Source organism: Micrasema longulum, unplaced genomic scaffold (genome assembly GCF_059751315.1).
Source record: "Micrasema longulum isolate JH-2025_06_02 unplaced genomic scaffold, ASM5975131v1 h1tg000958l, whole genome shotgun sequence".
Taxonomy (NCBI): Eukaryota; Metazoa; Arthropoda; class Insecta; order Trichoptera; family Brachycentridae; genus Micrasema; species Micrasema longulum.
Genome location: NW_028278149.1, coordinates 375,141 through 398,406, shown reverse-complemented (window position 1 = coordinate 398,406; position 23,266 = coordinate 375,141). Strand labels below are relative to the sequence as shown.

Sequence of the window (23,266 nt, the reverse complement as noted above, 5' to 3'; positions counted from 1 at the left end):
GAAATGTATAATATATTTGCTTCTAGTTGAACAGATAATTTATTTGTTTAGGTAATTTAATAAAATATAAGTTATTTGTTTTTTATATCCGTGTTTTATTTATTTAAACTTCAAGTGTAACTCCCTTATCCGCACTGTTTGGTGCATAGGGTACTGCCTTGGTACGGCAATCGAACCTATAAATAAATTTAAAAAACTCTATTTAAATTTATTTCAACAGAGAGGGAAAAAGAATGTTACACAGTGTGTAAAGTGGCCACTTAAACCAGCCAATGACAGGTCATAAGCCCTGTAAATGCCTAGACTTCCATATTCCCTTCTCGAAAACTTTTTCCCTCTCTGTTGAAATAAATTTAAATATGAACAACTCCCTAGGGATGAAATCCAGCCAGTCTGCAAGCATTTGGACATAATCAAACATTGTTAAAAAACTCTGATTAGAACATGTCCAAATGTTTATAGACAGGCTGAATTTCCTCCCTAGGGAGTTATTTAGGTCTAAATTTGTTGCAGCGGAGAGAGAAAACGATGTTGAGAAGGGAATATGGAAATCTAGGCGTTTACAGGGCTTATGACCAGTCATTGGCTGGCTTAAGTGGCCACTTTACACACTGTAACATTTACCATTCTGCCTATGCGTCTCGATATTGGTTTTAAAACCGAACTGAAATTTAAACCCATTTGGGGCGAATATCGTGTTTAGAAAAATTAACCTCAATTATTATTTTTTAAATATTTTATATGTGGAGTTCATAGTCCATAATCGATGACCTACACGTGCTAAAACGTTTCACCTGAAATCGTGTGATGGCTGAAGAAAGCAATGTCATCATTTTCTATAGAATCCAATACAACATTATAATGCAACTCTAACAGTATTGCACATGAAATCGGGGGGCATCATTCTGCAGTACATTCACATCGTCCCTACCATGAAGAAATGAACTACAAAATAATGTGGTCTTTAAACAAATACAAACTAATACCACTTTCGGACAAAGGGATTTTGAGTATTATTTAATTGAAATCTATAACCTACTTCCACTATCTATTAAAACAATTAGTAACGAGAAAATGTTCAAAAAGGCTATAAAAAATGGGTAGTGGAGCTAGGTAGAAGTAAAATGGATTGTTTCATTCGCCCAAACCAATACTGAATCAAACACTCCACACTCGGGCGACATAATAACGCCCTTGAGGTGATTTTCACAAAAATGGCGCTATATAAATTATCCAACTATATATATAATTCATTATTTATTCGCCATGAAATAAATAAACATCAAACAGCAACCTCGTGTCTTCTCTGTCAATCTCTAACAGGAGTAGGAACTCCAACCATTAACTACCTAAATCCTACATATATATAATCGGATTTTTGAGAAAGATAGGCTGGAGGTTGGGCTCATTCAGAGACCAATATACGTATAATGAGTTAGAAACTACCTTAAATATATCTTCTCTTCAAGACTGTTGAAATAAATCCGACCTTCTAGTCCTATTTAAAATTCTCAACTCTTTGATGCGCCCGAACTACGGAGCTCAATAAAATTAAATATCCCAACTAGAAACCTCAGACAAAACATACTCTTTCATACCGATAACCATAGAACTAACTATGGTTTTCATTCCCCTATGCCCAGAATTCTCAGGTCTGCCAACAAACATACCAGTCTTGATTTCTTTGATAATAAGTTGTCTTCTTTCAATCGATCATTGAATCTAATTCAATTATAAACACCTCTCTCCCGCTTCCACTCCCACCAAGTCTTCTATATGCCATTGTGTCTTTCTACTTTCCTTTATAATAATTTTCTTTGTATAAATATGTCCTTAAAAATGCTAATTGGGCGTATATATCAATGTGTTTGTGTTTTTTTATTGATAAGAGTTTCAAATACTTTAAACTGTTTATTATAATAATACAAAATGTAAAATTACTCTCTGGTAATGTTGTGATTTACATTTCTCTTTTAGACCCAAGTCACAGAATTATTCATTGATATTTTTACTTGAAAATGGCCTTTATAAATGATATAATTATGAACCAAAAATATGAATTAAAACAACAGAGAGCTTCGTCAGCATTTCGTCCAATCCTCGGTGTAGCACTTTAATCTGTCGACGGCTTCCATCTCGACCTCTGCGCCTTGCTGGGCCCCGTTGGAGTCCACGCAATAGCAGAACCCTCGGCGACACTGCACCGGCCTCCAGTTGCCAGTCCTGCAGCAGGAAGGTAGGAAGGCGGACGAGGCCTTCTTCAGCAGCTCGTAGGTCCGAGCGCAGTTGCAGTCCATGCTCTTGGACAGGGGGTCCGAAAGATCGGCCTCGAAGTCCTGGATTTGTTTGCCCCGCTCGTTGACGCAGTATTTCCTGCCAGATTGAAAAGGGTCAATTGTTTATTGGTAAGTCAACAGACAATGAGGAAGTTAGTGCCTAGGGAAATTGGGTATAAAAAATGTTTTCTTACACGCGGTAAAAAGTATGTCTTACGTCTGATTCCTGATTATGATTCTCGAGAAGTATCCATCCGCCTGACAAGACGGCAGGGGGTTCCCCAGGTAGGAGTATCCCTCGTCCTCCGCTGCCTTCATCTCCTTCAGCATCTCGAGCTTCTCCTCCTCGCACTCGCGGTAGTACGAGCGGTTACTGTGGTGCATGGTGCTGTCAACTGGAAGGGCGAGCAGACATACAACTTCTATGTCTTTCTTTTATTTATTTAAACACCTTGTAGGCTTTTACACGTTTACACATTGCTAGCCCAAAGGAGTAATGAGATGTCTTTGAAGAATTCTCAGATAATCGGACTTTTAGGTGTGCAAAAGGCCTGACTGAATTTAATTTATTAAAGTAGATTATAAATACCTCAGAGTAATAATGCGTCAACCTATAGCGAAGCCCTATCACTATGTTGCATAGAACGCAAGCGATGTTGGTTAGCAACAAATTGGCGGCCATTTTGTTTTGTTTGACAACAAACACATAACGGTTCTATCGGATGCTTTTGTCGCTGTGCTTGACTTTGTTTGTAAATAACTTGGATATTTACGTTATAATAAATAAAAATCCACTATGGTGAATTGCAGTATGTTTGGTTGCAGCTGTAGGAGCGTCAAATGGGGTAAAAGAGTCAGTTTTCACAGGTAATTGATTTCAAATATTTTCCCATGATTTACATTGATTTTTGGCATTTATTGTCCCGACACGTGTAATATGTTGCTTAAAAACTTTCCTTATATTAACATATTTACTTCAGATATTATTTTTTCTCAGTTTAAGGGATAAATTCGTGAATTAAAGTATATTTACTGTTGATAATGACAGTTGATTACGGGCAATATGTCGAGGCCGCACTAGGCATCCATATAAAATTTGCGTCTTTATCATTATTAATATTTTTATGTATAATTAGAGAAACATACGAATGGTGGCAACGATTTATAAGAAATAGTAATTATTTGTTTGTTTTTCTGTAAATAAAGTTACAGTAAAACATTATTATCTATGGTCAAATATAATGGTAAGCTGGGCATAATCGCTTCTACACAATTCGCCTCTGCTATCAATGTTATAGTCCTTAAAATATAGCTTGATTAGAATGACATTTGTCAGAAAAAATGACGACAAAACTTTGTAGTAACGTCTAAGGAGTGATTTATATTGACACACGAAAAATCATTCGTATTTGGTTTGTTAATATATTTTTTTAACACAATGCATGACATATAAATCAGCATAAATATATACAATCAGCTTTAAAACTAAAATAAACCTACTTATTAACGACGTTCTTACAAGGTTACATCGTTTTGCAATAATGTTAGAGATGGGACAAATTGATCAATGTAAATTGATCGAGCAAAAAAATAATTCATTTGATGTTGTTCATGAAAAAAGTAAAAATGTCTAATTTTTTGGTGAATAATTGTCTTGAACACACTATAATAGGCTTGTTTTTGCGTTTTGATTTTAATTTTCGGAAACAGAGTTTCACGTTTGCATGAGAAAACTGATAATATCTATTTGATTGGTTCATGGTCAGTGATCAGTATTTCCCCGCCACTAGTCACATTAGTTTAGCAGCTGTCACTTTAAACAAGTTACATTTTAAGGAATAGTCCTATATATTGAGTCAACTATAGAGTTGATTTGACTTACAGCAGGGGAGACCAGTGAGCGATTGCGTCTGCAAATCTACAACTATGGTAGAAGCCAATACGCCGGTATCCGGCTTCACACAGAAGCACCTGTTCCCGGAACACTGCAGGGGGTCGTAGCCCCCGTCGGACGTACAGCGCCGAGGCATGGCCGTCGGTCCAAGAAGGTTTTCTGCTTCGTGTGCGTCGCGGGAACAACCTGAAAACAATGTTATTTGCAGTCATATGCTTATTCTTAGAAATGCTATGCAAGCTCCTGGACGTAACTGCGACCTGTGAAGATCTGCGGGGTCCATAGTCCATAATCAATGACACACACGTGTTAAATTAGTTCACCTGAAGTAGACTAGTGACCGACGATGCAATGTCATAATTTCCTATCGAATCCAATACATGAGTATAATGCAACTTTTACAGTATTGCACGTCAAACTGGGGCATCGTTCTGCAGTACATTCACATCGTCCCTACCATGAAGAAATGAACTACAAACAAAAGTGTTATTAGCATAAAAGTACCTGTTCGAAATACTCGGCAGCTAAAGTTATTTTTTGAATTTCCTGGCAGTCATAATTATTATTACAATTCACCAATACCTAGACTACACCGACCAGCGGCCGGCGGCTGGTAACGAGTATGGTGAAGTTGATATATTTCGTCTGTATTTATATAAATATAGGTTAAGTTTTCAAAAGGTTATAAATTAATCTGTATAAAATTTCTTAATATTGTTCTTTATTTACTTTTTTTTCTCTCATGTATCTCTATAATAATGTATATACTTATGTGTATGTATATGCATATACGAAGGCGGATTGATAATGAAGCTACCTAGCGCTAGATGGCAGCGCAAACACAAAAAAGATTTATTTTTTCCAAATTGCCATCTGTATAACGGCAGCTGTTAAAACGTCACTCAAATTCATCGATTAGTTTATTTGTTGTAGTCGTTTGAAGTAAACAACTTTTGTGTTTCTTGAAAAATGGAAAAAAGAGAATTTCGTGCAGTGATTAAACACTATTATTTGGAAGGGAAAACGGCGAAAGAGACAAAAGAAAAGCTCGATAAACATTACGGTGAGTCTGCTCCGTCAGATTACATGGTCAAATATTGGATTTCTGAATTTACGCCGAGGTTCCCGAAATCGTATTATTCAGATGGTATAAAAAAGTTGGAATATCGTCTTACTAAGTGTGTCGAAGTAAAAGGAGACTATGTTGAGAAATAAAATGGATTTTGAAAAAAAAACATGTTTTTTTCTACTTAGATAGCTTCATTTTCAATCCGCCCTCGTATGTGTATGTATATATGTATATGTGTGTGTGTGCATGCATGTATGTATATGTGTGTGTGTATGTAAGCATATGGATGTGTATGTATGTGTGTATGTTTTTATATGTAAATTTATTAAATATTTTTCTACTATTTCAATCAGTGGCAACATATGGCATAATAGGATGGGGTGGTTGTGCTCAGACAATCTACCGACCGCTCATGATAACCCAAAAAACCATGTTAAAAATAATATTTAAATATTCTCCTACCATTTCATCGGATTTATTGTTTAAAGAGGCCAAAGTCCTTTCAATTAGACAAATCTATTATAAGTCATGTCTGATCAACTTTTGGACCACAAGTAGTAAACAAAGAACACAACAGGAAATAATAACAAGATATTATTTTAAAGTAAATTACTACGTACCAAAAAGTAAAATAACTTTGGCCAAGAGGCATTTCTCTGTGGTAGGTCCAAGAATTTTTAATTTACTAGATCAGGTAACAAAGGAATCTGAGTCATTTTCGAAATTTAAATCTGGTTTAAGTAACTGGTTCGCTCGAACGGGAATGGATTTCTGCGATCAAATGTGGACTAACTGGTTATGATTAATTGAACTTGAATAATGAATAGAACCTTGGTATATGTAACACGAAATGCCACCTCCCCAATAAAGACTTTATTTTGTTACCTTCGGGGGTGGTTTTCGTTATACCGAGGCCTATAGTATTAGGATTTTATTATTGAATATACAAATATATCGCCTTGTCATTATTTGATTTGATAATAATATTTTCCCCGTACATGTTTCTTACCGCGCGGTCTGCACCCTAGTGCGGGGAGGTAGTCCTCATACGTGGCGAGAGAGAGATAGATAGAGCGGGCGACAGCGCGCTATCCCTCTCGCGACGGGATTGGTCGGCTTACTCCCGCCCGCCATTGGACGGGCAGTGTCAGCCGCGCATATTTGCTGTGTATAAAAGGCCGCAGCGCCCTCAAATAAATCAGTCTTAATCTTTCGCTCGTTCAAAGATCATCTCCCGCTCTACTTTCCGCCGATACCGACTATTCTATAAGACCTTCGCCTGCCCTTTGGATTCGACTTCTCACCCTACGCATCCCGACCACGGCGCTCTCTTTGGAATCGAAAGTCCTTTTCAGGACTTCTAGTCAAACCGGCTTTTCGCTGCAGTGAACCGGTATTTGTGCTTCGCCCTTCGGTTTCCGCCGCCAGTGAAATTAAGTTTGTGCTTCGTTCTTCGGTTTTTGCTGCCTTACAAACAGCGGAAGGGACGACCTCGTGAAGAGTGGTGGACCCGCTAACTCGTCGGTAGCGCGTCAGCTACAACAACATTTATCGATATTATTCATGGCCGATTACCTATCTTTCCCATCCTTCTCTTGATCCATCCTTATGGTTCTTTCCTTACATCAAGATAAAAGATATTCCAAATCAAAATATTTGGATTGGGAACAAAACGTAGCAATATTTAGGAGACATTACAATAGATTGCATAAAAACTCTTGGATTCGTCGTGTATCATTGTAAACATCGTTACATTTCATAGTGCATTTCATCATCCTGTGCCCAAAATTGAAGAACATTCATATCGCATAAAAGGTAGGTCCATTCCCTGTTCCTTTCCTTTCTTCGAATATTCCCTACCTTTCACAAAACTGAATGAAATTAGTTTTTGTTGCTACATTCCACCTTTCGTTAACAAATTTAGTGCGTTTTTTAAAAAATACTTTAAAGGTTTTATTTTCTTCGTGTTTTTTCCCTACTAGATGAACCGGGGACAAAGGTTGGTATAAATGTGTGTGTGCTGTTGGCTTACCGCAATGCATATTTATCCCTGCACTTTTTTCATTCACAATTTCTCCAAATATCCGAGAACCATCTTTAGCCAAGCAGAAACATCTAGAAACAGAATAGAATATATTGAGTTTTAATTTAAAACTCTCATTCATATTTTTAATTTTTTTGAAAATAATTTGTATTATTGCATTTTAGGCAATACAATACAAGGCAATACAATATAGGCCCTTTTCAGGGCCTTACAAACATGAAATACATAAATAAAGAGTAATCCCTGGCTATATTCCCCCGGTATTACTGAGGCCAGGCTCGAAAGCGAATCATTTATCTTTATTAGGAGCCTAGCGCTCAGTCACACAAATACCGGGTTCCTAGCTACGTTTATTAATTCACACATTTACATATATCATTTACATCACTTTCATTTGCCCATTTTAACGTTCTTCGCGTGTCCGGAACACCATTTAAATTTAATAATATTTATGTTTTTGTTTTTTTTTATAAAACTCCATCGTTAATGATTTCGATAAATTTACTCATCATATCTTCATATCTTTGTTTACGCACAAAAAAAAATATTTGCTTAGTTAAATAGTACGTTAATAAAAAATGATAAATTAGAAAACAGTAGAATTCCTCATTATAGGTTACCGACTTGCTTAAAAACATGCTAAGCATTTGAGCGATCACAATGAACAATAATAAACATGCTTAAGTTATCGCAGTCATAAGTCAACGCGTGTGTAATCTCTAAGTTAACGCTCATGTCAGTTTGTTTATTGTTTTCCTCATAAATAAATACAGTTCAAAAATTATAAAATAATTTGCATTTGCAAAATAGTAAGGAGTATTTAATACAAAAAAGTGAAAAGCAAATCACAATTACTATGGCTACTGCTTTTCTTGACATTTGGCTTGCTAACCGCCGACTAAATGCAATAAATAGCGTGATAAATAATAAACAAATAAATGAAATTAGCAGTTTTGGAATATTTTACATATTTACACCGGTGAAATCCAAATATGTGATTGCGCAGCAGGATTATACGTCGCGAAACGTAAATATTTTGACATTTAATATTAGGTGTTCACGGATGTTCCATTGTGAATGCGAATGCGATAAACAACCACGGTGAGAAATTGTTATCACGTCGCTTATTAGCACGTCGACAGTTATTTGTGATTGAGCTACAGGAAGCATCCAATCGCACAGACAGTTGTCACCGGAGTCTGTGTCCATTTTCTTACAGAGGTGCTACGTTTCACATTCCTCGAGGAGAAAAAATGTTGTTCAAGGTTTATATAGGCGTATGTAACTTTTGAATTCCTTAATTTCTAAACACAAACTGTCAAGGTTTATGCTTACGTCTGTCCAGGAACACAGGATTTGACTCCGAATTTCCCCTCTTCATCACAACCAGGGCGCTCCTCCATAGAACCGAGGGTTCCATTCTCCCGTCTCTCATCATAGTCATTCTGGAGAATATGGCACTCTGTCACCACTGGAATCAAACGCAATAAGTTTATTACTAAGTTGATTAGTGCTAGAAAATGTTTGATGGAAATAATGGTCAGAGGATTGAGAAAGTTGACAGATTTAAATACTTGGGAGTTCACATAACTGAGGATGGAAGCACAGAGAGCTCGCAGCCCGCCTAGGAATTGCTGGAGCAACTTTTAACATGATGCGTGCTGTCTGCAACTCTAGTCTATACTCGGTCAACTCTTGTATAATGCCAGTACTCCTATATGGGTGCGAATCTTGGCACCTTACCAAAGCTCAGAACACCAAACTTCTGAGTTTTGAGAGTAAGTGCTTGAGAAGAATATTAGGTATAAGGTGGTTCGATTTTATAACTAACGTTGAAGTCCATGAACGGACGCAGCAGGCTCATATAACGAGGGTCTTGAGGATGCGGCGGTGGACCTGGCTTGGACACGTGCTGCGCATGCCTTGGGAGAACCTAAACCCAGGTTGCCTCTTCTTCAAACCTGCGGGCTCACGCCGTCCTGGAAGGTCATCGATGACGATCTTTCGACTTTATTCGGTGGAATTAAGGGGCGCTGGATTGACGTGGGAAGAAGCGAGAGTGCTGGCTAGCGATAAGGTCTCCTGGAGGCAACTGGTGATGTCCACATGCTCCACTGTGATGTGGAAAAGAATAAGAAGAAAATGTTTAAAAATACGAACGTAGCTAACAAGTGAATCCTGTACTCTGTGCCGAATGGTTACTTTAAGGGCAACTTACTCCAGTTCGTGTCTGGGTAGATGGAGACTGTGTGGGGTGTGGGGTTCATAGTTCATTGATCGATGACACACACGTGCTTAATAATTTCACTTGAAATATAGTGTAACGAATCCAAGAAGAAACTCAGCGTTTTCTATTGAATCCAATGCAACATATTACGCAAGTCTAAAGCTAAGGTTTCCTAGGATAGCGGTGCCCGTATCTTAACGGCCGTAGTGGACGGTGATGCGGTGGACAGCCGTCGTAACGGTGACTAGAGAGTGGTTTCCTAAGAAAATGGTGTTAAACGGTGTTGATAACACCGTTTTCCTAGAAAACCACTGTCTAGTCACCGTTACGACGGCTGTCAATAATTTATGAGTAGTTTAGTCGCCTTCTGTTTGATGCGCGTATGCGGTTTCTGGAATATTCTTAATTCTATGGTACAAATACTGGATTTGAATTAGAATGATATGATGAACTTACTCCTTTGACAAGTACTGTAGTCTTCTCCCTCCGTGGGCAGGCAGGTGAGCCCCGGTCCGCAGGCGGAGCCGGCGGGAGGCGCCCCCAGGTTGCCCTGAGTACAAATTTCCCCCTTTGCTAAAAATCAAAACTTCAACCTTTATCAAATGTGTCTTTTATAGTTCATGGATAGTCTACAGGGATGGCAAATATTTTTAAGAAGGGGATATGAAATTTGAAGCCATTTATTTACTCTAAATATTTTTGATATCGAATTATTGTCTAAATTTGTTGCAACAGAGAGGGAAAACATTGAAAAAAGGGATAATGGAAGTTACAGGGCTTACGACCTGCCATTGGCTGGTTTAAGTGGCCACTTTACACACTGTGTAACATTCACCATCCTGCCTGTTGCTGACGTAGCGCCGCATATGAAAACTTGGCGGCCCTTCCTGGGGCCTTTAGATATATTTTAACATAGGGACTTCAGTATGCGTATGCGAGGTACTACCTTAAACAAGTAGTGGAATTTGTGTATCTGGGAAGTATGTTTACTAGGGATGGAATGACTGTGGAAGATATGGAAAGGAGGGTGAGTGCTGGGAACAGAGTGAACGGTGCACTGAAATCAACCTTGGCAAATAAAAGTTTGTCTCAAGAGGCAAAATTAGCAGTTCACAACGGAGTCCCGGTCCCGACCCTGATATATGGGAGCGAAGTATGGACTTGGAAAAACAGGGATGAAAATAGGCTGAATGCTGTCAAAATGAGACCTCTCAGGCGAATGTGTGGTAAAACTATATACGATAGATGCACAAATGTTGAGATCCGTACGGCTGAGATAAGCATTATCGACAAAATCAAGAAAGGAGCTCTGACATGTAGAGCGAATGGACAGCGAAAGAACGGCTAAGAATTTTTACAATGCGAATGTTGATGGATGCAGAAATAGAGGTAGACCGAGGAAAACATGACATGACCAAATCCAACAAATACTCGAAGATGGATATGTCAAAAGTCGGAATAATAGGCGCGCGTGCATGAGAAGATGTATGAATTTAAAGGAAGCAAGATCTGTATGCAAAGATGGAGTGACGTGGCGTTCTATCCTCTCTGCCTACCCTTACGGGGAAACGGCGTGATGGTTTGTTGTTGTTGAATTAGTAAGTTCTCACAATATAAAATTGCTATTAAGAAATGGATAGTGGAGGTGGGTTGCGCACGGATCGATGAGTGGATCAAGCCAAATAGGTCAAATGTGTGTACTGTTTATGAAAAAAGTTTGTTTGTTTGTATTTATGTTATTCTAAAAATATTATTGATTAAAATAAAATAATCTATTGTAAGATGTCACTCCCCATTATGTACACAAGAATTGTTTATTTCTTTTACGTAATGGGAAACGTTAATGTAAATATATGTATTTGATAAATGTAAAAATTGTATTTAGCTGTGATATTGTATTTTTATTTGTAATTAATATCCTCTCTGCCTACCCTTACGGGGAAACGGCGTGATGGCTTGTTGTTTTTGTTGTTGTAATCGGCGTATAATTTTGGTTTATTTGTAAATGTTAATTTTTTAAATAAATAAATCTGTTCCTTCGCATGGCGCTGACCAGGTACGTTTTGCCAGGGCACATTTGGACATGGTCAAAACATCGCCGAGGGATGTTCTCGCGAGGTTCTCGCGCTGACTTACCCAGGTACACGAGACAGAAGTCGCAGCAATTGCAGAACGTCTGTGAAGGCATCCATATTCCATTGTGGGTTTCGTTCTGCGCCGTGCAGTGCTCGGGGGGCTCTGGACACACTTGATCCTAGACATGCGCATTCCCGTATTAGATGTATTTCAACGGAGATGAAGCTTAACATGACGCGACAAAGATGGTGAAAATTTTTGATTTGGGATTTTTTCACTATCCATATCAGCGGTTCTGAAGCTTTTTGAAGTCGGGGAGCACTTTTGATCCTAAGGAAAAATCGCGGTATACCAAAACTAAAGATTAAAAAAACATACAAAGATAACTTTTATTGAAAATAAAACTGATTATTTTATTACAGACAAGTTAAAAATTACATTCATTTAAAAATACGTAAAAACATAAACTCCAATGAAACTTTTTGTGTCAAAATGATTTAACCTTTTCCTTACTGTCCTAAAAACACCTGCGCGTTACGGTGCTGTGTAGAGTCACTACACAATATTTTATTTTTTTAAAAAGGAATAGCTTTAATTAACCATAATTTAATTCAAAGGTGATAATATTTCAAGTCTAACTGCTGAAAACATGAAAAAACCATTGGGTATCGCTAACGACTCGGGAGAAACGTGCACCCGCGCCAACTTTCCGAGAGCTACTGAGTAGCTATATAGTACTGGACTACGTGCCTGACTGAGAGTATACTTTTAATGATATTTGTAATTTATCCCCGATTTCCGATGAAATGCTTTTTTGTGCCTAATAAGTACTTATTATTTAATAGCAAATTATTTTAGTCGATACGTAAATGTGTAATGGAGGAATACTGAAAATTTATATAAAAACGCAAAAACAAGCCTATTATAGTATGTTTAACACAATTATTTACCAACAAATAAGACATTTATACTTTTTTCATGAACAACATCAAATGTTTTTTATTTTTCGATCAATTTTTTAATTTTTTTTGAGAAGGAAAAAATAAATATTAGCGTTCTTATAATTTACCAAAATATTTCAATTTTGGTGGCCATTTTTAACGAGTTGTAAATAACTCACTATTAGAAAATGGAAATCAAGTTGGGGTAGTAGGTGATTTGGTTCAGCTGGATGAATCTCACCCACTTGATAATGGTTTCAGCTCTTTTACTTCACAAAAGCCAACATATGGAAGAGTTGAGGAAATGCGGATGTTCAAACATGGGCAGAATGGTGAATGTTACACAGTGTGTAAAGTGGCCACTTAAACCAGCCAATGACAGGTCATGAGCCCTGTAAATGCCTAGACTTCCATATTCCCTTCTCAAAAATGTTTTCCCTCTCTATTGAAATAAATTTAAATGTATAATTTTTATTTAGAAACTTTGCGGGTCTGTCTTTAAACTGTATTTTTTTAAAAAATGTTATTATTTCATTGTCGACTGTTTGTTTCTTTAAAATAAATAACTACTCGACCAATTTGCGTGCGGTTTTCAGCGAAATGTAGATCTTACCTTCGAACGTGTGTATAGCAATTAAAATCCTCAAATTAAAATGCATGCATTTTATTAAAGTATACAAAAATATAAATTATTACATATTTATTTAATAATTAATATTCGTAGTATTCTTTAATAATATGGATGCTTCTACTTTCCATTAAATTGTATCCCTAATAAGCACAGGGCCTCGTAGAGCTTACTTCTAAGGATACGTTAACCCTAAGGATACGTTTTTATTTTTTTTGTAATATGTATTTTTACGAATAAATAAAAATATGCGTAATAATTACAATGCTTATCTGTAATGCGTCTTTAAATTTCATCACAAAGTCATGTTCATTGTATATATAGACGTAAATCATACACAAATGTCCCATTTTTATAATCTAGAGTGGTAAAAACAAATAAAAAACTGAATACACAACAAAAAAACATCTTTTGAATCAATATTAGTGGGAAATCCAGTGGAGTGCGAGTAGGTACAACAGAGTTAATTAAAGTAAATTAGTATACGAGATTTGATGTAAAAATACATAGAATATTTAAATTTCTAATTTAAAAAGGGTAAGTCCGGGGGAGTTGGCCATACATATATCTGAAGATAAATTAACATGAATAAATCAATATTACTCGAAACTCCAGAGGAGTTATCTAAATATATCAATAATACTGCTGCAATTCGCTAAAGATGAACTGAAAAAGCCATTCAGCAGCAGAAAGTCCAAATTTGGGTTGGAAATGACCGAGCCAATATGCTACAACCATCAAATAGACTCCAAGACTTTGAAAAAGTGGCTCATCCATCTCTGCGGGCGGTGCATGCACATCAGAAATCAAAAGACGCACCCTTAACTCAAAATATGCCATGACTCGACTGACCGAAATTTGGCAATCTCAGGGTATCTCGAAGGAAACTAAAATGTTCATAGTGCGTACGCTTGTGTTCCTAATATTCTTAGATGGCGCAGAAACGTGGACGATTAAAACACGCGACCAGGAGAGAATAGATGCCTTCGAGATGTGGTGTTGGCGTCGAATGCTGAGAATACCATGGACAGACAAAATAACAGCCAGAATACTTTGCCTATCGGCCATATGCCGCAAACGTATTCTGCAGTTCTTCGAACGCTTGACGAAAAAGCTCGGGAAGCTACGCTTAAGAAGACAGCCCCCGATTTCGCTGATTTCCTGCTCAGCTTTGCCAAAGGGAAAATAAGAAGCAGAACCCTTCAACTCTGGAACGATCGTTATTTGAGTGAACTTACCGGAAGTATTACAAAAATGTCTTTCTAACAATTTTCCACGCCTATGATTTCAGGCGAATGCAGAAAGCTGGCTACGAGCTCGCCCAGATTCTCACGGGTCACGGTGGGTTCATGAACTACCTGCATCGCTTCAAGCTCTCCGAGATAGACAGCTGCCCATACGACGATGAAACTCCACAAGATGTCCCTCACCTGTTGATGCATTGCCCCCTTTTCAGCTTTCAAAGACAACAGCTGGAGGCGCGATGCAGAAGCCTGGGTGAAGAACTATGCAACATCCCATCGGTGATAGATAATAAAGAACTCACACGAGAGGTAGTATCATACATGATCAATATAGTGCAGGCAATTGGTAAAATTAACCAAAGTAGGGAACAAAATGCCAAACACTCTTTTGGTGGAATGGAAGGCCAGTTCACAACTGTCAACAGGCCGGCTTCCCTGAAGAGTTTTAAGTGGTTTCCTCTCAACATGAGCAAATGCTGAGAAGTACCTCATTGGCTCACATTAGAATATCCTTCCTGATCCCAAACTATTTAGCTAAAATAAAATTATATAATAGCAGAAAAATCCTCTTTTTGAAATATAAACCTTGCATATTATAAGCAAGGTAAAAAATAATGCAACTCCCATATAAAAAATATTAAAAAAGTTCTTCGGACACAGCTAGACGTGACCCAGAAAATCTGGAGAAAATAATAATCACGGGCAGTGTGCCAGGATGAAGAATCAGAGGCAGAACTGCAGCTCGATGGATTGACCAGGTGAAAATAACCTCACGGGCGACCCTATATGGAACTGTGGAGAGGGCGCAGAGCCGTGAAGAGTGGAGACGCTTTGCCAATGGAATGGCTGGTGAGAGTATCAATGATCACGACCTCAGAACTGAAGAACGACAGAGAAGAAGAAGCTGCAATTCGCACATTGTATGATACACTAGTCCGCAGCATACTAAAATAATGTTCTATAATTTGCGACCCTTCTAAATCAAATCATATCCCTGAAATAAAAAAGGTCCAAAAGCGATTTTTGCGATACTTATATCTTAAAGAAACTAATAATTATCCATTCTTATATCCATCAGTATTTTTAGCAGGGACGCTGGATTACAACACCTTCGAATCTCGTCGTCAAATTTTTATTGTGAAACATTTCTATGAACTGATTTTTGGAAGAATATATCATCTAAATATACTGAAAGGGATCAGTTTGTATGTTCCCAATAATTATACTAGAGCGAGATCTCATGCACTGTTTTACTCACCCAGAAGCACGCAAGCTAATGCAAGTCGGAATTCACCCATTAATGTGGCAATTTGCTTGTTGAAGACGGCTTCTGCGGATAATATGGATCTATTTTTTTGTACATATCGGCAGTTTAGCATCTATCTGCTTTCTATTCATTATTTTCTATCTTATGTTTACAGTCTGTAATGGGCAGTGGCGTGCGTTCCATAAAGGCACATAAGCAGTGCCTACTTTACTAGAATTTCATTAAAATAATAGCAAAAAATAATATTAAAAATATTACAAACTCTTTTAAAAATTTGAAAAACGCGCCAGAGATAATTCGGTTAAGTAATATATTGTACCGATCAGCGCGCCGCTATCGGCCTGGGTCGGGAGAAGCACGAACTACAAATGCCTTTTTCTTCCATATGAACATAACGCGATGCGGGAACGAAATGTGTATGTGTGAGTTTTATTTCAGTTGTAATTACGCGTGTATGTGTAAGCTAGTAGGCAGTGATTTTGAACGTTGGTAGGTACATTGTTTTAAAAAGAACAAACGAATACTTTACTGACATCTTGCGTTTTTTCGATCATTATTTAATAAAAGACAGTCATGACGAATAAATAACATCAAATTGGTTTCTGTTATAATTATATAATTGAGATTATTTTTGTTTCCCGTTTATTCAAAAAAAAAATATACAAAAGTTTTTTTTTTTACTTATTGATTTGCTAGCTAAATATGTCGGTATCTTGAAAAATCACTTGCAATTATCTAGTAGTGCATTTACGATAATATCAAATAGAGCCCAAAATGATTTTATTTCGAGTGTAGCAACCGTAATAAATGAAAATATAAAAATATTTAAAAGAAGAATTTCGTAGCAATATATTATATAAATTATATTGAAAATAAGAAATATATTGGGCGGCCTCCGTGGTGTAGTGGTCAAGACGCTTGACTCACAGACGGAAGGTTCCGGGTTCGATTCCCGGTGAGAACACAAAAATTAAATGTGATTTTTCTCAAGCCTGGGTGTTCTGTGATGTAATTCACCGCTGTAATTGGGCCTCCTGGCCTGTTGTGGTGCAAAAATAAAAAAATAAAATAAAAAAATAAAAAAATAAAAAAAATATCATAAAAATTTAGCATTTATTTGGATATTTGATGTAGCTTAGGTAATTTCAATATTAACTACCTACAGTATAGTGATTCAAACTAATGTGACTAGTGAAGGAAACTGTTTGGTAAGATTGATTAGGTACTTATACTATATAAACATACTTTTTTTCTACTGCCTACCCTAGTTGAAAACTCTGTGCACGCGGCTGGCGATGGGTTAAACAGCCCGTAGCGTAATGCACTGTCATTGTCAAATAACAAAATAACGGGCCTATTGTGCCTACGCCGTTGAGGATTCCTCTGATTTCATTTGTCAGGTCTGATATACGACTTCTAAACAAATAACTCACACTGCAAAACCCCGCGGAGCAGAGCAAGACGGGGTCCACATCACATGACGCGGGAGACGTGTTTATGGCCATAAGTCCCATGCACAGGAGCCCACGGCAAACATTCCTAATCTCCATTCTCCTCTCTGCTGACTGTTGACTGTTGACTCTGCCGGCAACGAGAGTCTGCAAATAGAGATAAATCCAGTCAACAATCTCGCCAGTGATAACTTGATAACGGATGCTGTTATAAGCGATGCCATACAATTAGACACGTCACAATAGCCAAGATGGCTTTGCTCTCTCACAGAATTTCATGATTTTATTTTCAACTTAATTTTTTTGTTTTTGTTTACTTATTTATTACTGAGGTCTCTGGTTCGATTCCCGACACGGTTCAAATGAAATATTGATTGAAAATGGACGCTATATAATTGCTTATAATGCCTTGCAGACTGGCTGGATTTCCTCCCTGGGGAGTTATTCATATTTCAATTAATTTCAACAGACAGGGAAAACATTTTTGAGATGGGAATATGAAAGCCTAGGCATTTACAGGGCTTACGACCTGTCATTAGCTGGTTCAAGTGGCCACTTAACACACTGTAACATTCACCTCATGGGCAGACCCATGTTTGAACATCCACATTTCCTCAACTCTTCCATCTGTTGACTTTTACTGTTGACACTTAAACCGTAAGCGTAAGACTGATAATCTTACATTCATGTGACAAAAATTATCAAGATACGCTGCAATCGGTGTACGCAATGCGGTAACCTATGCACCATTAGGTGCGGAAAGGGAATGATGATGATGATGAGGAAGTAGAGAAGATTCAGAATACCAGCCCAGGGGTGCTATTCTGAATCTTTTACGGAGGTAGAGTGGTTCATTCGCGACAGTTGACAATGAATGACAGTTGTCAGAAAAACTGACGACATAATTTTGAAGTAACGTCTAAGGAGTGATTTATATTGACACACGAAAAATCATTCGTGTTTGGTATGTTAATATATATTTTTAACTAATAAATAAACATAAATATATAAAATCAGCTTTAAAACAAAAATAAACCTAATTATTAACGACGTTCTTACAAGGTTAAATCATTTTGCAAAAACGTTAGAGATGGGACAAATTGATCAATGTAAATCGATCGAACAAAAAAATAATTCATTTGATTTTGTTCATGAAAAAAGTATAAATGTCTTATTTTTGGTAAATAATTGTCTTAAACACACTATAATAGGCTTGTTTTTGCGTTTTTATATCAATTTTCGAAAACAGAGTTTCATGTTTGCATGAAAAAACTAACAAAATCGATTTGATCGGTACATGATCAGTGATCAATAACTTCGCATCACATAGTTTGACAGCTGTCATTTAATTTAAACTTTGTTTTAAGGACTATAGTTCTGTTTCTAAAAAGCAATATTACAAAAAGCTTATTAACAAAGGGGAAATTAAAACTATCGGTTAGATCGTTTTGATATGTTCTTATTAAAAAGGTATTATTTATAGGAATAAGAAAATTGGTAAAAGGTTTTACTGAAATCCTTATTCAAAAAAATCTTTGATGTCTTTCTATCGAAAACAATTAAAATGGCGTTCTTTTGGACAGAGCATAAACATCCAATTTCTTTATCTTTTATACAACATTCTTCGAAACCCGGCACCTCGGTATCTATCTGAGAATTTAGTTTAACTTTCCAATCATGGACTAGCGCTTTGCTCATCTAATGAGAGAACTAACGAAAATTGGACCTCTCTGATTAAACTATGCCGTGGTGGACATTTGACCGACATTATCTTTAAAACATCAAATATTATTTAATATTATTTATTTTATGTACGAAGTCTATGTCAAAAGTAAATTGAGTTACATGATCGCCTTCTGAATAAAATACTTAAACTAACATACAACCTACCCTACCTGACCTCTACGACTGAACTGTACAAAAAAACACACCAGTTTGACATAAACTACTTGACTAAAATTGAGACCTTAAAAATTGTGCACAAAATAACACTGGGAAACATACAAGACGACGACATAATATTAGTCGAAAATGCTGACATACACAAATATAACACCAGACAACAACAACACTATCATATTGAAAAAGCAAAGACAAACACAGGACAGTCAAAAATACTACATAATGGACTTAAACACTACAACGACCTACCTTACTACTTGAAAACTTTAACTGGAGACAAATTTAAAATCAATCTGAAAAAGCACATGATGACTGAACTAACTAGACTAGACGAGACATAAAATGACTAGACAATATTAAATTTCTTATGTAACTCTAACGGGTTTTTAAAAAATTGTAAATAAATTTTTAATAAAACATGACAAAAATATCTGTTTTATGTAAAATAAAATTTGTTTTATTTTTATGGTTAAAAGTTCATTAATATTTAAATATAAGTTATTAATTAAAAAAATACTTGGTACACTTTGACTTATTTATTTTGACCAATTAGCGCTTTCACCCTCTAATGGGCATCTTCAGACTGGTGAATATTATACAGTGTAAATATAAGTTATTACATCATTACAATGGAATTCCATCAAGAATTTTCAATAAATAATTTAAATGAAACATTTATACTTATTTCGTGAACATTATCAAACGACCTATTTTTTTATTCGATTAATTTACATTGATCAATTTGTCCCATCTCTAACGTTTTTGCAAAATGATGTAACCTTGTAAGAACGTCGTTAATAATAAGGTTTATTCGTGTTTTTTTTTTGTTTTTAAGCTGATTTTATATATTTATGTGTATTTATATGTCAAGTATTGTATTTAAAAAAATAATTAAAATACGAATGATTTTTCGTGTGTTAATATAAATCACTTACTACAAAGTTATGTCGTCAGTTTTTCTGACAACTGTCATTCTAATGAAGCTATATTTTAAGGACTATAGTTCTAAAACTTACTTAATATAAAACTGAACAGAAAGACAGATTAATTGGACGCCTCGTCTGATTGCACTTTCGTAAATTAAATTATTGCAATAAACAACGCAATCTATGGCGACTGGGACACGGCACAAAACGGAACAATGGCCGAGCTGTCAAATATTTCATCAACAAGCCACCGCAGAAATGTCACTGAGTTTAATATTGTTTGCTATGTGCAATCGTGACGTATTCTTTAGATAATCTTATCTAATCCCCAAGAATTGATTAACTAATTCATTGTCATTGTATCTGTCGATAACTTTAATTGATTTTGCGGTTCGCGATTGTGATTAGGAACGATTTAGTGAAAAATTAATATCAACAAAATTCACATAACTGTAAAGAGCCGAATGATTATAGTCCTTAAAATATACCTTGATTAGAATGACATTTGTCAGAAAAAGTGACGACATAACTTTGTAGTAACGTCTAAGGAGTTATTTATATTGACTCACGAAAAATCATTCGTATCTGGCGTGTTCATTTTTAACACTTTGGCACCGGCCGAATACAAATAGAATTTACCATGTGCCCGGCCCATTTTTGTGAAATTTCATACTTTGTGAAGGGTTTCTTAAAAGTGTCATAATTATGAAAATTCTGGGTTAAATTAATTAAACCTTCTCATATTTATTTTAAACAATTTAAAAGGTAATTAATGTATGCATGATAGTTTTGCCAACATTGGCCTTTTTTTTTTAAATTTAATTTTTTACATTTTTTTTTTTTTGCACCACAACAGGCCAGGGGGCCTAATAACAGTGGTGAATTACATCACAGAGCACCCAGGCTTGAGAAAAATCACATTTTTATTTTTTGTGTTCTCACCGGGAATCGAACCCGGAACCTTCCGTGCGTGAGTCAAGCGTCTTGACCACTACACCACAGAGGCCGCCTTTATGAAGAGCCACTTTGCGCATTGAAATGTTCGCACATATATAGGGCCTCACTCCTTTTTTTGTGCTTTGAATCTCGGAGCCGTGAATAATCACAATATTATAAAATAACCATGCGTTGTGTCCCGGTCCCGTGTTTTCACGTGGTTTAACGTGGTTCGAGTTAAATTATTTTGAGAATTTTGCTGTCGTCCGCAAAGAGCCAAAAGCGAGAGTAAGAGAATAATTTAGAAACATTATTAATAAACAAATGAGGAACTTCAGCCCTACGGGAAATTGGATACAAAAAATGTTTTCTTACGCGGGGTAAAAATTAAAGCATTAAATTGTATGACAAAGTTTCTTGAAAATGTACAGAAGAAATAATAAAAAATATTTTGATAAAAACGCACTACTTTCAATGACGTCACTGGTTCATGTGTATCAACCTATGATCTGAGAGCTATGGAAGATTTCCGGTCTGCTTGTCGCTTCTGGACCAATAGGAAGAACTGAATGAGAATAAGCGGAAATGAACCTCTGACGTTACACGCGGAGTTATTTCAGAAATACAAAACTTTGAAAAATCGTAGCGCCGATAATACGATACAAAAAATTTAAAAAAAAAAATTGACTTAGTTTAACCGTCTATTAACAAATGAAAAAATTTTAAAAAACTACTGAACTTCCTCATTGAAAAGCAGGGGTGCCAAATGAGCACCCTGAGGTACACCTGATGTAACATCAGCACTGGTTGATAAATAGTTATTTATCCGAACATTTTGTTTCCTACCGGTAAGATACGATTTAATAAATGAGAGTAATGGATCTCTTATTCCCAAGGCATGTAATTGTTTGTTAATACGTCTGTTTGATTTTATAGAATAGTCCAATGTCGTCGGCATACATAATATTTTTTCCTTTAAAACTATACGGTGATAAGTCATTAATAAACAATAAATAAACAAATAAATAATAAGAATAACAATCTAGCATGAAAAGTTTTATTATACACAGGTATTCTGGAAGTTTCTTATCGTTCTAGACCCAGGCAGTGTCTTATCTCGAGTCGTACATTTGCTGTTTGCTTGATCACAGAATTATCTGATAACAGGTAAGGCTGGAGTCAACAAGTTCATTTAAATTAAACATTCGTCGGAGAAAATCTTATACTCAGAATAGAACAAATAATACGCAATAGGGTATTATCACTCGGGAGGAATATCAGATTTAACCTACTCTGCAAATAAAAGATTTTTAAAGATTCTCCTACAGACCTTAAAATATAGCTTATTTAGAATGATTAGTGATGGGAAATTACTGATCACTGATCAAATCGATTGTATCAGTTTTTTCATGCAATCATGAGACTCTGTTTCCGAAAATTGATATAAAAACGCAAAAACAAGCATATTATAGTGTGTTTAACACAGTTATTCACCAAAAAATGAGACATTTTTACTTTTTTCGTGAACAGTATCAAATGAAATATTTTTTTATTCTATCAATTTGTCCCATCTCTAACGTTTTTGCAAAATGATGTAACCTTGTACGTCGTTAATAATTAGGTTTATTTTGGTTTTCTTTTAGTTTTAAAGCTAATTTTATATATTGATGTTGATTTATGTGTCAAGCATTGTATTAAAAAATAAATTAACACGCCAGATACAAATGATTTTTCGTGTGTCAATATAAATAACTCCTTTGACGTTACTACAAAGTTATGTCGTCACTTCTTCTGACAACTGTCATTCTAATCATGTTACATTTTAAGGACTATGGTGGTAGAAATTGCGTTCTCCACAGGATGAAATATACCCAGAGTTCTGATGCATTTGACACTTAACCTCTAGTAAAGCCCTTGAGCCCAATATTAACATCTTAAGGAATGCAGAAATCATGTATTTTTATTGAAAAGGGGTCGTTTATCGTATGCACTTGAAAATCATATGCTTCAAAGCGTGAATCTCAGGATATAGCGTGGGAAGAATAAATTAACCCATTTTTTGTATCAAACCTGCCCCTCCAAAGGACCAAATCTTGTAGTGTATAAATCCATACGCAGTTCTTTGACGATGAATTAGAAATGTAATCTCGCGTGGTTACTACGTCGCTCGACGTAAAACTTATAGTCCTTAAAATAACTCCTTTGTCGTTACTACAAAGTTATGTCGTCACTTTTTCTGATAACTGTCACTCTAATCATGTTACATTTTAAGGACCATAGTGTTTGAATTCCTTATAATGAATATTTTCATTCATTATTTTCGTTTGGAAAATAAGGTCTTTCGAAAACGATCGTTTTGTAAGTTGGTAATAAATTTTGTCACAG

The 23,266-nt window shown here is 36.1% G+C and overlaps 1 protein-coding gene across 3 annotated transcripts in view; it reads right to left on the bottom strand.

The window, feature by feature from the left end:
• Window positions 1–1,898: 1,898 nt before the first annotated feature.
• The window catches only part of LOC148277900 (uncharacterized), a 55,428-nt gene continuing 34,060 nt past the window's right edge, over window positions 1,899–23,266 (bottom strand). For 2 of the 3 annotated variants that reach the window (XM_088232219.1, XM_088232221.1), the window contains exons 2-9: window positions 17,100–17,264; window positions 11,647–11,764; window positions 9,967–10,083; window positions 8,619–8,754; window positions 7,272–7,354; window positions 4,159–4,356; window positions 2,494–2,671; window positions 1,899–2,373 (exon numbers count right to left, since the gene is read on the bottom strand). In XM_088232219.1, coding sequence (XP_088088345.1) covers window positions 2,082–2,373; window positions 2,494–2,671; window positions 4,159–4,356; window positions 7,272–7,354; window positions 8,619–8,754; window positions 9,967–10,083; window positions 11,647–11,764; window positions 17,100–17,264 — 1,287 coding nt within the window. In that variant the 3' untranslated portion in view covers window positions 1,899–2,081. Of the gene's footprint in view, window positions 2,374–2,493; window positions 2,672–4,158; window positions 4,357–7,271; window positions 7,355–8,618; window positions 8,755–9,966; window positions 10,084–11,646; window positions 11,765–17,099; window positions 17,265–20,035; window positions 20,176–23,266 lie in introns of those variants that run through there. The other variant, XM_088232220.1, reaches the window with a different exon arrangement.